Source organism: Cuculus canorus, chromosome 7, assembly GCF_017976375.1.
Source record: "Cuculus canorus isolate bCucCan1 chromosome 7, bCucCan1.pri, whole genome shotgun sequence".
Taxonomy (NCBI): Eukaryota; Metazoa; Chordata; class Aves; order Cuculiformes; family Cuculidae; genus Cuculus; species Cuculus canorus.
Genome location: NC_071407.1, coordinates 16,386,843 through 16,404,308, shown reverse-complemented (window position 1 = coordinate 16,404,308; position 17,466 = coordinate 16,386,843). Strand labels below are relative to the sequence as shown.

The 17,466-nt window shown below is 39.2% G+C and overlaps 1 protein-coding gene across 1 annotated transcript; it reads left to right on the top strand.

Moving 5' to 3' along the window:
- The first annotated feature begins 8,338 nt into the window (after positions 1 to 8,338).
- Positions 8,339 to 17,117, top strand: ZNF518A (zinc finger protein 518A). Its single transcript, XM_009570651.2, has 2 exons — positions 8,339 to 8,463; positions 10,882 to 17,117. The coding sequence occupies exon 2, from the start codon at positions 11,000 to 11,002 to the stop codon at positions 15,626 to 15,628; it is 4,629 nt and encodes a 1,542-aa protein (XP_009568946.2). The 5' UTR covers positions 8,339 to 8,463; positions 10,882 to 10,999; the 3' UTR covers positions 15,629 to 17,117.
- Positions 17,118 to 17,466: the final 349 nt, after the last annotated feature.

The window sequence follows — 17,466 nt, the reverse complement described above, 5'->3', positions numbered from 1 at the left end:
ATATTTCAGTTTACACGTACTTTCCAAAAAAGGAAATTAGCACCCGCCTTGTTAAAAAAAGCAAGATCAGTACTCAGGATGTATTTTGTAATGTTGCATCAGAAAGACAGTATGTGCAATGGTGTGTGGTTTCTAGCTCGTTTTCCACCAAGAGTAAAATCTTAACCATTTTGAGAAAGGCTTGAGGATTGTCTTATATTCTCAGCATCCCTGTGCATGAACATATTATTGCAATTTGCTTTGATCCAAATTTACTTGGGTTTGCCACTCCCTCTCATCTCATCTGGGCAGCTGTGTTCCAAATCACTGCTCACATGTGGCTTCACTAAAAAAAAGGTGTTGGGGTCCTTCACTAGTATCTGCTGCTGAGGAAGATGCTGTGTCACCCAACACATACAGCTATTGCTGAAAGCTGCAAAGTAAAGATGCCTCCTGCAGACAGCTCAAGCTTCTCTCTTAGTCATCTGTCCATAACTAGTTTTCGAAAGGGTAATGGCCTCACCTCTGAGCCAGCTGATTAGTGCAATCTGTCTTGATATATGAGAAACGGGACAGGATGCTCTGGATGGGTTAATGTCTTTTAGTTGTAATTATGCTCTAGAATCTTGTTCTTGAGTGTTGGCTCCCGTCTAAAATCCTGATCCAATTTTCTGCTTTCTAGACCTTGTCCTAGTTCCTCTTCCTACTGAATGCTAGTTCCTTATCCTGACCTTAATCTGTTCAGTCTTGGTTCCTGGTTTTGCCTCTTTCTTTTCCAGCCCTACTTTCTGCTTCAAGTTAGCTTGCCTGACCTTGTTTTAGCTATGACTACTCCCGATGCTGAAGACACCTGCATGCATTTGAGACTAAAACTACACTGAGCCAAATGTTATCTTCACTTAATATGCAGACTTTAGCTTTCATGAGACTGAGACATACTAAAAGGACAGTGGCTTTGGTATTGTGTAAGCAAGAAATAGATATGTAGTAATTTTAGTTCTGGTACCAAGGCAAGCTACTCATGAAGGTGAATCTCATCTTTCAGCAGATTATTACCAACTGAATTACATGTGGTAGAGCCATAAATACAGTGATAAACTTCTCAAAATTTTTGTTTACACATTTCTAAGAATACTTCTTCCATCTGCTGTCTGGAAACACTCCCCATGCCCTAGTGATAATAATAAAGTCATCTCTTACTCACTTCACATAATGGGAAGGCAGAGAGATGCTTTCTCCACGTTTCCAAAGAAGACTCAGCAACTTCCTAAGAATGTCTTCTCATTCCTTCTACAGACTCTTAGTATGCAACCGACCAGAAGTTGTACTTGAAAAAGCTGTGCTAAGTTTTTGTAGGCTATCCAGCTATAAAAAGAGGCCTTCTTAACTGGATGTGTCCATCTGGTGGGGGTATTAAAATAATTAACACAGGGAACTGATATACAGAGTCTATTTAGCAAAGCATCACCTGGCCAAAAGCAGACTCCAATGGAGATGTAAAAGAGGAGGACAAACGCTGCTATTTTCCCAGCTTGTTCTCCCAGAGCATAGCAATCTGAGGCTCAGGGTTGTTCTGTTTCAGAGGCTGTACCTTCCATTTTAATAATTTTTTTTTTCTTCCATGAATTTGTCTCATAGCTTGTCAAACTCATGTGAATTCTTGGTACCCTTAATTTCTTGTGAGAGTGTGTTCCCTAATTTAACCCTTAATTGCATATAGCACCCCATTTATTTGTTTCGAACTGGCCTTTTGATAAATTAATTTTGCCTTCTAACTCCCTTACTATAAGAAATTGTGAGCAGTCATCCTTTGCTCACCTTCTTCATATCACTTCAATCATATCAGCTCTTAAGTCATCCCTTCTTATGGCTGAAGTCTTAGTTTCTTCATTCTTATACTAAAGTGATTCCATGCATTCCAGTTCCTTTTCTGTAACCCTTCTGGGTTTGTGTATCCAGATTGAGAAACAGAAGCCAGAACTGCATACAGTGTGGAAGATACATCCATAGCCAAGATTCATGCAGCAGTACTGTGATGTTTACTGTTTTGTTCTCTACTCATTTTCAGGAGCAGAGAACAAAACTATTTACAGACACTACTACTTTTTTACAGACTTTTCTTATCAATGATTATCATATCTCAAAGATACTTTTTTTTGCGGGTAGTATTAGTTATTTTGCAGTCCATAATTTTCTATACAAAATTACTATTGCTTTTTCTTATATATATTACTTGATACTGTACTGAATTTCGTCTTCCAGTTTATTGCCCAGTTCTTCAGCACCATGAACACTGTTGGCAACTCTTTGCAGAAAACTGTGAATTTAATAACTTTTCGTCATCACTTTGTCATGGTGCTATATCACCCTTCCTCTCCATGAATATACTGAGCAGTGCAGGTCTTAATGGAGAATTTTGTGGGGCCTTCTGGTAACTTCCAAGAAAATCAATTTTAAATTCCAAAATACTATACAATAAACCCGTATGTTCATGTATTCTTTGCTCTCTTTAGAGTTTCTTTCAATTTGCTCTGTATGGACAAGACTTACTAACTAAGAGCTCTTCGGTTCACGTCACAAATCCTGTAAAAAATTTGGGTCCCATATACCATCTTTTATTCTTTTGGCACCATATCTGTTTTGTGGGAAGAGTTACACCTCAGATATATTCGGGCAGCCACTTCATTGTTTATTTTCACTGGAACTCCTGGCTCTGGTCTTAGTGACTTTGCTACCATTCCTTTTGTTGTTCTATGACCTCATCTACTGCCCTTTAGAGACAATTTAAGTCTTTCACATATGTTCCACAAAGAAAAGTTCCAATGTAGAAACCTCGACAACTCTGTTCTTACAGATGCAAATAATTAATTTTTATTTTCTCCTGTGGTTTGACTTTCTGAGTGCTCATTTTGTACCTTGCTCATCTATTGTCTACACACATTTTCTGGAAGGGTTCCTGTTTCTGATTTTTTTCTTATGACGTGGGCTAAATCATTCCTTACTTACAGCAGATAAAATTCTGAATCACTTTGTGCCTTTTACTAACTGCAAATAAAACTTAATCTCATGCATTTGTCTATTTCAGCATTTAATATATTTACTAAACACATACTTTATAAAAAGTAATTAATTAATATTTCTTTGCTGGCTTGTCTGTAATGAGATTGTAAACCATATTCTTATGTACTGCTCAGAAGCTACAGCTACTACTTTGTAGCACCAGAACAGCTGAAAAGATTATCTGTCCTTCCAGAAGACAGCAAGTTCTGAGCCTGTTCATGAAAGGTATATTGAAAAACATTTGTATTTGTGGTACAGCTGGGTAGGCAATATCACAGACAGCAGAGGCTGGAAATCCATGGAGGAAGGAACCATGGACTAAACACACTTAGATGAAGGAAAATTATGATGAGGAATTGGCAGTCATTGCTCAGCACTGTTGGCCAACTGCTTAGGAGGACAGTTTCTGAACTAAAAGCAAAAAAGAAGTGAGATGCCTATTTCTTTTAAGAACATCTGGTTCATAGGAGTTAGAGAAGATCTATTCTGAAACCAACAAAAAGCCCAAGTCAAGTAATCTTACTGCTAGATAGTTGGTTCAAATTCTGGTAAAGACCAGTGAATAGACAATGTAATCTTACAGATAAACAACACAGTGTAAATGGAGAGTTCCAAGGAAACACATCTATTCTATTCTGTTCCATACCAGTTCATTCATTAGAGGTACTAACTTGAATTTCTTGTATTATTCTTTATAGTAAATGTATTCTTGCATAAAAGCTTTTTGGTGGGATCTTTTGAGTTCATGCTTCAAATCTATTATTTCCATACTAATCTGCTTACAAAAAGCTCCAAACTGTGCTCGTCACTAAAATAAACAATATATTGTTCAGGCAGAGTTAATTTTTTTCATAAAGTACAGTGAATTTGAAACAATGCTTGTAGGAATGAATTGCCCTATGCTTGTAAGAGTTCCACATGCTTTTCTCTAAGATAAATTATCAGTACATTGTTAAAATCAGAAAACTGCCTTTTTATGAGGAACTGATTTCTGACAGAGTAAATTATTGGCTTTGATGATCAAATATTTTGCAATGTACAGCTACCTATAGATAACTGTCAGTGAAGTAAAATAAACATCTTTATTTTTGGAATTTTTTTTTAATAGTAAATAGCCTGTTTTTTGCTTCATTGGTTAAAACAAGTTAAAACAGTTCTCATAAAAAAATTCTCATTATGGGTCTACCTACATATCTACAGTGACACTGGAATAGTGAAAAAAGTCAATAATTTAGCTTTCCTTGAGAGTTTCACGGTGTCAGTCACTCTTAGAGCTATCTAAACCATAATTGTTAAAACTGTGGGAATAAAAGTTCCAATGAGAATAACTACAGAACTGCCAAAACTGCCAGCATCTGGATATTCAGAAAACACCTTTGCTCTCCAGTTCTGTGCACTCACTTCTGAAACTCTGGTGAAGACTCTGATCTCACTTGGATTTCCTTGATGGCTTTCAGTTTAGTTTCTGCTCTGAGTGTAGTAAAACGGCAGCTGTTCCATTCATTGGTCATGTCTTCAGTGGTGAGCGCATGTCATAGTTTGTAAGGGGTTCCAAGTACTGCAAAATGGAAAGGTCGTAGACTATTACTTAGAAATTTGGGGAAGGATTTTCGTGGATGCTGACTCTTATGACTAGAGAGCTCTTTCGTGGGTTTCCCCACTGTTGTAATTTTTCATTGGATTGGCACTTTTCTTCTTTCTATATATTCCTATACAAATCTTAATCCCAATATAAATTTATTGTTAGAAGCATGTGGTTTGATTCCCCATGTGTGCAAAGAATGTCAATGTATATGATAAATTACATGGTAGCCTTTCTTATTTCTTTCTGTTCTTGGTATTAACTCACAGGTTTTCTTTTCTACTAGATATCCACACGTGTTCTAAATTTAAATTATGAAATGATACGCTACAGCAAGAATACTTGTTTCTATGTTTATATGCTCATTTGTTGGGATGAACAGATGAGCATACGATGTAGACTTTGATTTCAGATGAGGAACACTACCATTCTAACACAAATTTGATACTTGTTAAAATGATGATTTTCACGGATAGTTCCTTTTTGTTATCTTGTCGGGCCTTATGGCTGCAGTCAGAACTATGCTGGTTTTTATTGCAGTTGTCGTTAGTTTCCAGATCCTCCAAAACACCTCCAAAACACTCTTTGAAACTCCATTTCTGACCATTTAGTAAAGTGTAATCCATTAAGAGGCCAGAAGAATTTGAAGATTTGCATGCAGATCACCACTATATTCCTCTGCTTGTTTGTCACAGATTATTTCATTTGGGCATAGTAGAACCATCAATGGAAATAATTCTATTCCCGAAGATATTCTTTAGGGCCAAAACCTCCACCTCAAATGGCTTCTATTCATTTTCTCTTACAATCCAGGACACAATGGAAATAAGTGATGTTAGTCAGAATGAGGATTTAAAAATAAGTTCATGTTAAATGGATCTTCATTACACGCATATACACACTCAAAGACTGCATCATTCCCCTTTTTACTCATGATTAAATTTGAGAACAAAAGTGTATTTCTTAGATGTTGTTGCAACTAGTAAGATGTGACAACACTTCTGGATAAAAATTTAGCTTAATTGCTCAGTCAAATTGCTCATGAGTTACTTTAAGCTTTTTCCTTTGGGTACCTAAACCTTTCTCCTCTTTGCTTTTGAATTTTGAATGCTATTTCATAAACAGAGAAAGACTTTCCTTTTCAATGACCTCTCCACTCACAATTTGTCTTTCTAATCAATTCCTGCCATGGTTGCCCATTTTTTGGCCACAGTATGTCTTAATTTCCTGTTTCACGTATGCCTTCACATGCACTAGTGGTATTACTTCTGGTGATCTCCCACATGCATTAAAACTTAGCACAAATGTTTAAGGCACGCTCCTACTAACAAAAGCAGTTTATCCTTTTTCTAAGCAGCAATGATACTGTGCAAACATTTATTTTGTAGTGATTTCCAGACTGGTCTTTCTGTTATTTTGAGGATATGAAAATGTATCAACTCATCACATGTAATGTTCTGAATGCCTTCACTGCTGCCATCTTCTGTAGACACCAGCCTTTTGTTCAGGTTGGACCACAAGCAGCCTCTGCTAGGACCTTTCTTTCTGGGTGTTTTATATGGGTCATCAGCCCTCCCCGCTCAGTGCCATTAACGCCTGTTGGACCTCACACACCTTTGGGTGTGCAAAAGTACTGCAAGTTAACAATGGGCTGTGTGGCCAGACTGCCCTGATGGCCATGCTGTGAGGCCCAGTCCCAGCAGGGCCACATGGCCAGGCTGTCCCTATGGCCGTGCCCTATGGCCAGGGCCCAGCAGGACCATGTAGTCAGGCTGTCCCTATGGCTGTGCCATGTGGCCCAGTGTCCGTGGACGGTGTGGCCAGGCTGTCCCTGTGGCCGTGCCATGTCCCCGTGGGGCCCAGACGCCTCTGGCCGCGCCAGGCCACTGCTGCCCCAAGGAAGGAGTGCGGAAGGGCCCTCAGCACCGGCGACCACACCCCAAGCGGCGGAGAAGGAGGAGGAAGGCGGCGGGCCCGTCGCTGTGGCCGCCTCGCCCCCTGCAGCCCCACCCTGCGCGCGCCCCGCCCTGAGCCTCGTCGGCCGCCGTCCGCCTGCTCAGGTGAACGCGTATCCCTCCGCCGCGGCCGCCCCCAGCGCCGGGCTCGCCGCCCCGCAGTGCCCGGATGGAAACTGTTATGGCTGCCGACCGCGACGCGCCAGGCTATGGACACGGGCGAGGTAACTGCGCAAGGGGCGCGGAGGCGGGGGGAGTCTCCTCGCCGGGCGGAGGGGGCGGCCCGGCGGCGGCTCGGAGCAGGCGGGAGGAGCGAGCGGCGGCGGTGGTGGTGTGGACAGCCGCCCCGCGGCGGGTCTGAGGCGTTAAATAGTCCCGCGCCCCTTCCGGCCGCGGGAGGTTCGCGGGTCGGGCGGCGGAGGACGGCAGGCGCGGCTCTGCTATGGCCGGCGGTATCGCTGTGTCCCTCCGCTGTGCTGAGCCGGGCGGGGGCAGCGCTGGGGGGGGTGGGGTGTGTCCGCTCGTCCCCGCCCCGGGGGAGCCCGGGGGGAGCCTGGGGGCTCCGCTGTCCCCGGGGCCCTCGGTCCCTCCCCGGTGCCGCTTGGCGGGGCGGGGGCGGCAGGTGGGGGGGGAATTCGCCGTCCTTTCACGCGTTCCTCCTGGACTCGGGGCTTCTGCCGAGCGGGACGGGGCTGCCCGCGCCCCGCTGCCCCGCGGCTCCCGGAGATCGAGTTCTGCCCGTTCCTCCACGTGTCCCGGTCTCGGCCGAGGTGAATGAATTTGCGGGCGCACCTGGCGCGGCACCCAGCACGGGGGAGAATTCAGCGTACTTACTTGGGTTTGGGGTTGGGGTTTTTTTTTGTTATTTTTAAGTAAATCTTAAATGGGTGTCTACAATTTTTACAGAAATCTTAAAAATAAATTTTGCCTGCAAAGGTGTTTTTAATTTCTGTGGTTTTTTTTTTTTTTTTTTAAATGGAGAATCTGTAAAAGGTTCCTAACTTAGCACCGCCTTCCTCCCACCTGTCATTTCTCATGAGGTTAAAGGATATAGCTGAAACTTTTTGTTCTTCTATGTGTGCTTTATTAAACAAAATACTCGCATATTGGAGAATTTTTGAGATAAATAAATTGAGGCTTGGAGCGTCAGGTGATTACTTAGTCTTGTGCTTAGTGGTTGTTTTCTTTTGGGAGTTAACTTGGATGCATGCTTATATGCATACAAAACCTGTGTGTGTGTATATATCTCCTTTATAATCTTACTTACTTGTTTTAAGTATTGCAAATGTAATATCCCACCCCACCCCGGCTTTTTGTACAACTTTCTAGAAAATTGTAATTAGATTTTTGCTATAGAATTTATTGCAATTTTTACCTCAGCAAGGTAAGTTTCTTTTGAGTCCATGTTAAAATTCAGTGGGTTGAGGAGCCAGTTACTGCATTCTGTCTTGTTCTTCACCTGTTGTATGTTTATGCCTCTTGCTTGCCACTTACGACTGGCTGAGAAGTATTGACAAAGCTGAGGTTAAAGTAGGCTGTGTTAGGTTGAGTTTTCTAGAGATTTTTAAGCCTCCTTATTAATTTAGAATTTGTATTATATTTGATGGTGATCTTGGAGAGAGAGCGTAGTAGATATTTGCAGTTGGTTTTCTATCTTCAGTGATGTAAAAAAGTATAATTGCACAGGATTTGTGCTTTTCAGCTTATTCTTTCAATTGTGCTTATATTTACACTTTCTAAAATATCTTCCTTTTTGTTTCCGGACTTTTTTTCAGTGTTCCTTCTGACTGTGGCCTTTTCTGAGTTTTACGTATTTACCTCTTCTATGCCTGTGGAAATATGTTAAAAAGGCTGTTGAAGAACTGAAGTAAAGTCTTTTCTTAATGTGTAAGTCTGACTACTTCTTTGATAACGTACAGTTAAAGATCTCTGGAATTTATTTTACTAGTTAGTTATTTCTAGTAAATACTTCTGTTTATCGTGCTGCAGGTTTTTGTTGATAGTTGCATGCTACCCAATAATAACATAGCTAAATTGTCATTTGTATGGTTAATTAGTTGAGAGGTCTCAAATCATGTTTGAATATACCCAGCTGAGACTCTTTGCAAACATGTTTTATCCAGTTAATGACGTGTTGGCCAATTGAGGACCACATTGGCCCGATGTTAAAAACCTGAGGTTTGCTCTCTGGAGGGTACTGCGTCTACTTCTCATTATAGTGTTAGTTGCATACATATTTTGGGTTTCAGTATTTGACAGTGTAACATTTTAACCTGATTGATAGGCAGCTACCAGCAGAATGATGTATTGCGTCGTGCTGCCTGTAATCTTGATGTGTTGCATCTTTCTTCAGCAAACAAACCCAAATAATTTTTACTTATCTTTATTTGGGAGTTCAGCTTTGTTGTATTTAAGTAAGGGATTTACCATTGACAAGAGAAAGCATTAGAATACAGTACTCATTTGATGAAAATGGAATATAATGTAGAGGAGCTGTTCTTTTCTGAAAGCTCAAAGTAGAACAGTATCCCGTGTATTAATCGCTTGTGTGGAAGATGGGATATTTATCTTTGAGGTTAAAAAAAGAAAAAAAAAAAATTCCTGTACATTTAAGTGTTTTAGTTTGGGAAGACTCTTGAGCAGGAAGAACATGTTTATGTCTGTGGGTTTTTTTTTGTTTTTTAAATGTCAGATGTACAGTTGAAATCTTGCCGATCTCATAGCTGATGAACACAATTCATTGAATTTATTTGATATTGGAGTCTGTATAAAATGGCAAAATTTGTTTTGCTTGTTATTTCAAGAATGTTGCAGAATGGCTAATATCTTTTCCAAAGGAGTGCAATAAAACATATGCTTAAAAAAAACCCTCAAGTGTTTTGCTTTTCTTGCTATGTGATACTTGAATATGGCCTTGAAAATTTTTCAGTCTCCATTTTCTCTGTCAGGTATTTACATGTTTAATGCTAGATACTTCCTTCTCACAGGACTATGGGAAAACTTTTGGAAGACCTTAGTGGTGATACTTATGATGGCCCGGAGCTCTAGAAGCAGCTCTTGTACTTCATCACAATGAGTGAGAGGATGTGATCATTCTTCCAGTTTGAATGTGAATAAATGGGATGATCTAATGAGTTCCAAGTCTCTGTTGCTTCAGGGTGGGCAGGGGAACAGTACGGAGAGAGCCGCTGATCAGATTTCAGCTACATTTGACTAACTTGCTACTGAAGAAGAAAGTGGTGCTATGACTTCTGCTATGGAAAAAGTTCTTAGCAAAAAGCATTATATACCAGTGAAAAAATAGTTCTTTTTTTCAGTTTCACTTTCCAAAATCAAATTATTACCACTGCTATTCCATTTTCTGCTGATTTTATGTTGACATGTGGAAGTGTTGTTTAAGCATAGGTTTGAGCTGCTATAAATTGGCAGTGCAGTTTCTTATGTAAACACTGACACTAAGTTTTTAGGGAGACATTGGTGCTGACCATACCTATTTGAGCCTCTTAATCCATGTTGCCAGTCATGCTCCTATTCTGAAAAGATTAATCTATACCGAGGAGTATGTGGTGAGAAACCAAAGTTAACTACTTCAGACTTGTGGGATACTAAAAGTAGGCATGAGAAAAATTCATTATAGATGAGTGTGGTGGGTTTTTTTGGTGTTCGTAAAGGTAAGGACTCTGTTTAGTGAAATAGGTCTTTTGTCAGATTTTGATTTTCTTTAAGCACAATAGTTAGCTACTAGTTGAGTAACAGATTTAAGTAATAAAAATATCAATGCGTGCTGAATGTGACTTGATTTTGGTACTTCAGATATGTTCAGTTAGGGATTCATCTTGTAGTGACGGTACTGTGTTTATATTTACTTGAAATCCTGAATAAGTAATAAATACTAGCTTCATTTAAAAAAAAAAAAACAAAACAGGTCATGGAATATCTCATGCTGACAGGCTGTCCTGTTTGGACAAAACCAAAATTTGATGGTGTGAAATGGCAATGTTTTCATCTTTCAGTAGATGTTGTCCTTTAAAGCTTCTGTTTCAAGATTTGTGTCTGTTCTGTGGGGAAAACCACCCAAACAACAAATCAACAAAGAAGAAAAACTCCCACCCAAACACAAACAAACAAAAAAGGTTACAGTGTGATGTTTCATTTTTGTTTTTCTTAGTCTTTTTTTCTCTCAAATGCCATTATAAAAATCAACAGCTTCCAAGGTTGGCATGTATCTATTAATGAATTGTAATGAGTATTCTAATTGTGTTAGTTTTAAGTGTAATATTTGCTTTGTTTGTTTTCTGATTTCAGGAGAATAAAATGGGGAAGTTCTAGAACCTTGAGAATAACTTGGCGCAGCAGTCTTTTTTGCTGCAGGAACTAAGACTAGTCTCAAGAATTCATTTAAAGAAAAGGAAAACCTAAAATCATGCCATCTGAAAAGGAACATTTTTTTCCTGATAAAAAGCAAATTAATTTGTTGAAACACAATGCTCCAAAGAATTTTTCTACAGATACTACTTTGAAAAAAGCACTGGTGAATGATCCTTTAAGTGTGATGACTCGACCAGCAATTTTAGGTGTTGATACCATGTATGAACTAAAACATGTGAAAATTGATTTGCCCAAGGTGAACATTCCAAATGAAGTATTAATGAAACATGAAGTTGATAGATTTAGAAAACTCTTCCAATGTAAACAGCAAACTGCAAGGAAGTCCTTAAGTCTAGAGAAAATAAATGGAAGCAATCCCAGTTGTTCAGAGGGAACTTCCTTGCGAAATAAACCAGAAGTGCAATTTGAAGAAGGGTTCAGAACTACAGCAAAGGTACTGAATTTCACTTGTACGAAGTGCAAGGATAACATTAGATACAGCCCAAATGATCTACAGAAACATTTTCAGCTGTTACACTATGGCGAGTTGCCATTTTATCCTTGTGAGATGTGTAACTTCTCGGCTAATGACTTTCAGTCATTTAAACAGCATAGACGCACCCATCGTAGCACTTTAGTAAAATGTGAGCTCTGTAATGATGAGCATGTGTACACTTTGTTGGATTTGACAAAACACTTCACATCAAAGCATTGTGTAAATGGTCACTTTCAATGTGAAAAATGTGGGTTTTCTACCCAGGATGTGGGCACGTTTGTTCAGCACATTCACAGACATAATGAGATTCAATATAAATGTGGAAAATGCCATCACATAAGCTTTACAAAAGAGGAATTCCAGAAGCATCATCATCTTCATACCAGCGTGTTCTCTTTTGGTTGTCAATATTGCAGTTACAGCACACCACGGAAAGATTATCTTTTAAAACACATCATAGCTTTGCATAGAGACCACTTATATGCAAAAGAAAAACTGGAAAAGGATAAATGTGATAAAAGAATAGTGAAAGCACCAGCAGGACTGAAGCTTGTGTTAAGAAGGTATAAAATGGGAACATCAAAAAAAGCACTCTGGAGACGGAAAAAGATAAGCAACGGAAGTGACAAAACTGGAGAAAAAAATGTACAAGTGCTAAGAAATGTGAATAAAATTCAAACAAAGGCTGAGGACCTGAACCAGGGTTTGAGAGAGATGGAAGCAAATGAAGAGAAGGATCAAATTATGTATACAGAAAAGCATAATTTCACAGGTGGAGTGCTCTCTGCTGCTACTGCGCAATACAGTAAAGTAGACGATGGAATGAATTACGGCCTGGGATTATTGAAAAATGCTGTTCATGGGCCAACGGTATTGATGGTCAAAAATAATAAAATATCTGTTCCAGCAAATTACAGTGCTAAATTTATGGGGTTTAAAATGGTAGATGGAAAACAACATATTGTTATAAAATTATTACCTACGAGTAAGCAAAATGTACATCTATTGGGTCAGAAAGCCGATCCTGTTAAAGATGGTTCTGCAACTCCTCTGCTACAGACTGCTGATCCCTGTGGCTTGTCTTCAGGTGCTATGCCACATGTAACTGATCAGTCAACCTTGAAGAACAATTCTGTTCACCCATTAACATCCCCTTCATTTTCTTGTTCTGCTCCACATTCAGGAAAAACAAAAGCGGAAATACAAAATAACTCCTTATTGTATGGTAGGAGTGTTTCTCAAACTGTAGCATCTTCTAATGTAGCTGTAGGAAAAAGTCTAAATTATTTTCCAATGAAGCTGGGCTCGACTGTATCTCCATGTGATGAAGTGACAAAAGTTGGAACTCGAAATTGGGGAAACTATAGTCCTCCAAGTCATCCTCAGGTATTACCACCTGCTATTACAAATACTCTTCACTATGACCCCGTGAAAATGCCGTTCTTTCCTGAACTGAAAATACAGAATGGTGGCCTGAATAAAAGTAATGGAACTAATAATCTCTATTACTCAACTTCAGTGGATTCTTCTAATGAAGGATTGCTGTCTTTTCACAACTATTCCAAAATGGGCACTTCGGATAATTCATGTAGCATTTGGACGTCAACAGATGACAGATACAAAGAATTTATATCTAGCAAAACAGTTTCTTTTCAAAACAGCAGGAGAAGTCAATCTGCATCTTCATATTCAGAGTCAATGAAAGGCTTAAAACCAGAGAAAGTTCTATCAGCCCAATCAAATATTAATAATACTTACGGACACGGAAACACTAAGAATAACTCTGTGTCTTCTAAAAGCCAGTCTAAATGTGTTGACAGCGAGTGTTTTATGGAGGTCCAGCAGAATGGCCAGCAGTATTTGGACGCTGACATACATGAAGGCTTTGAGAACGTAGATGAGAAATTCCAAGAAAATGCCTCTGACTGTGTTAACTCAGTTCTAATGCCTAAAATCACATCTGTTTTCTCATTGCAGAGTGAACAGGCAGCTAATTATTTATCGCCTGAAATAAACCAGGTACTGCAAGATGTTTTAAAAGTGAAAGCAACTACTCAACAAGAATTGCACAAGTCAAATAACTGCATAAAACTTCATTCTGACAGGCTTTCTGGGCATGAAACAGGGAATACAGCCTTTACGCATTTAAAAGGCTCAGCAACTGCATGTGGTTTTCAGAGGCCCTCTAATGTAGGCTTTAATTTATCTAAGAGAGAGTTGAACACAAGGTGTAGCACAAATGAAGGTACACATTGTGGGAGAGAAAGACAGACATGCAGAGCATCATTTGATTCACAGGGAATGGATAAATTATCCAGAACTCCAGGTGCCGGTACGTTGCTAAAAAGTCATTCTGATACAATCCTAAAACAGCAGTTGGTAAAAGACAGAATACTGTCTACAACCCAAAACCCTAACAGCTTTTCACCTGTTCATCAGGAACAGAAGAAACCTTTTTTAGTTCAGTCCCCTCCATCAGGACTTTTTGTCCCTTTGCATCTTGCTAACCAGCCCAGGCTACATGTGGTTTCAGGAAAGTCTCTTCCGTCAACCAGCTCATCAGATGGGCATGTGACTAAGGGGGTACCTGCATCTTATGTCTTAAATAAAGGACCTGGAATGATTTTGACTTTCAGCAGGGCAATTGGAACAGTTGCAAATGTCCCTGGTGATAGTTCTCAGATTTTAGGGAAAGTTGCATCCAGAGAAAATGGTAAAATAACCTTACAGGCTTCAAAAATGGAGGGGAAAAATGACAGTTTCAGAAGCGTAACTAGTTCCTGTAATAGGAGAGCAGGTAGTACAGCAAATGAGTCATTGAATAGCATGCCATTCAAAGGACCTCTTGTAATTACAGACTCACCAGGGTCATCTGTGAAAGGGATTTCTTCTGTGAAGGAGTTATCAGAGCATCCGGATGCTGTCTTTGGTTCCTTGGAGTCAGTAAACCAACAGGAAATTAAACAGAAACAACAAGTTTATGCACTTTTGCCTGATGGGCAGCAGGCAGTTTTTCTGAAATATATGACGCCAAACAAGCCTGTAATTCATAAACGTAGTGTTTTTCAGGATAATGCTCATCCTCAAGATTGTCAACCAAAGAAAACTGGAGCCATGCAGCAAAAGGTTTTGCTGAAAATTAAGACTTCTGCTTCAGACACACTGGCTGATATGACTCGGTCAGTAAGCAACTCCGTGCCCTCACTACAGCTGGATGACTTGCAGTCCCTTACTCCTGCACTAGCACAGAAACAAACTAATCTTACTTCTCATGATGCCTTAATCTTACCAGGTAGGTCAATGCCAGCAAATGCCGCTTTGGCAAGCTCTAATCCAGCATGTTGTGTGCCTCCTGTAGAACCTGTTTATTCTAAGTCTGCAGGGACACGGTTGCAGAAAGGTGCTGTTGAGAGCACACAAATAATTACTAACAACAGGAACAACTTTGGTAGTCGGAAGTCCACATGGGGCACCCGAAACAGAACTGCAAAAGTAAAATCTCGTTTAAAACAACCTGGGTCTAAAAGTTCAGAAGCTGTGGGTGCACAGGGAAACAAGAATTGCAAAAGGAAAAGTAAGGATAATTGCCTAGAGCCTCCAAGAAAGAAAGTGATGTTGCACAGAAGGTGTAAGGAGAAGAATCGAACTGAAGTTGTTAGTGAATCAGGTCACCCTTACAAACCAAGGGCATCAAAAGAAACTGTGAGGACTTTGAAATTACTTCCTTTCAATTCTAAACAGCTTGTAAAATGCCCTCGGAGAAATCAACCAGTTGTTGTGCTTAACCATCCTGATGCAGATGTTCCAGAAGTTGTAAACGTAATGAAAACGATTGCCAAGTTTAAGGGTCACGTTCTTAAGGTTTCATTGTCAAAAAGAACTATCGAAGCACTTCTGCAGCCAGCCTTCTGCAATCCCATGGACATAACTACTGATGATCTTTCTCATAAGAGGCACAGGACAATAAAACCTATTAGCCCTGTAAAAGAAAGATTTGTCTTAAAATTGACACTGAAAAAGACTAGCAAAAACAATTACCAGATTGTGAAAACTACCTCTGATAATACCTTTAAAGCTAAGTTTAGCTGCTGGTTTTGTGGTAGAATATTTGACAATCAGGATAATTGGGTAGGACATGGACAGAGGCATCTGATGGAGGCTACTCGAGATTGGAATTCATTAAGGTAATGATGACCAGTGGAGAAAATAAAAATTAAATATCATACATTACAGTTTTTTAAAGGAGAATCAATTTAATTAGGAGACACAAGTGATTTTGTTTTTATTTCAGTATTGTAACTGAAGTTTAAAAATTATGCAAAGTGCTTGTGTTTTAAAAGGAAATCTGTTGCCATCAAGCCTTGAGATAGATCAAGGAGCTTTGTGGTTTAGATAACTTGTAACTAACTGCAAATACAGTTCCATAAAAATATATATTATTTTTTGTTACTACTATCTTGTCCTATATTTTGATTCTATAAAATGAGTCTTCAGGGCTTTTGTTCTATACATATTTTAAAAGAACTAGACGTGTAAATATTTTTATACTTTTCAGTTATTTGATATAATTCTGGCACAGAATTCCCCTCCCCCCCAATTTTCAGTTCTGTGCATGCACTACTAAAAACAATTTAAAAAAATTTTTCAACTACACACAGCTGTTGTCCTGGGATTTTTGTTATTTTCACTTGTCAGCTCTTGATTTTCAGGGATTGAACACTATTGTTAGCAAGTGCCTAAAAGATGTGAAACAGTTTACATTATGTCAACTGTGTAACCATAGGTCCATATGAGGGCTGTTTCCCCAATAATTTCATTTAAACAAAGCCATACGTGAATGCTTTAAGCTATATTGCTATGCACATGACACTTGTACTATTTCTCTGCAGTTTGTCTACTTTCTTAGTGAAGTATTTTTCATATAAATTAATAAAACGTGTTAACAATTCTGTTACTATGACAAGCCTGAGAATGCAATCAGTTGAAAATATACAGTATATATATTCATAAGGTATATGGTGTTTAAGAATGGTGAACATTCCTAATCTGTATTGCCTCTGTCACTATTAAATTTGCTATAACTTGTGTTTACAGAATATGACTGCGAGCATTTATAGAAAATACTTCTAATTTGTTTTATACTCCAGGAATCCTATAGGATGCCAGGATATGGTGAAGTGCAAAGCACCATTTCAGGCCTATAACTGTGTTATAGTTTTATTCCAGGTGGATGTAATTTGTCCCCATAATGACTAAAGAGTATTTTCTGCTATTGCTCTTTCAGATTGACCGCCTTTTAAGGTACCAGGGGTTTGGCAAAACCAAGGCTTGAGTTATTCCTCTCTCATTTTGCTGGCCAGTAGGGTAATATTCCTAGGAGCCTACTTGCTTCCTACTTGTTTTAGGGATAATGATGAAGGAAGAATATGCTTCACGTTTCTTAATGTTTATGTGAGGTTATATAAACAAAAGACCTTGTCTTATCCATAGTGCGTGAGAGTAAACAAATGAAGGTCCTAATTATCCACAGGAATTATGATGTTTAGAGGCTTTTCTTAATGAACTCGGAGGCTAGATCCAGTCTTCAGTCAGAGTGCCCATACCGTATGGCACCTCTTGCACAAGTACTGGAAGATGACATCTTAGGGGCGTAAGTCAGCTTCCCAAAATATTGATGGAAAACCTGTAAAAATTGAATACTTAATTGAATACTTGGACATAAAGAGGACTGCGGCATTTAAATGTCTACTGGTTTTCAATTGTGTGCAAGCCCAGCTCTAGTTGTCTGTGACTTTCCAAAAAGCGAAATTGAAGATTGACTTGCTACTATTGAAACAATTGGAAGTCTTACACAAATGTCACAGGGATGCCACCAGTAAGACAATTCAACTTATGTTTTCAAAAATATTATAATGAAAATTATTTAAAACCCAATTAATTCAGTAGCTGAGTATGTGTTTTTGTTTTTTTTTGTTGGCAGGAAGATGCACATAAGCTTTGTAGCTGGTGAGTTATATATGACTATA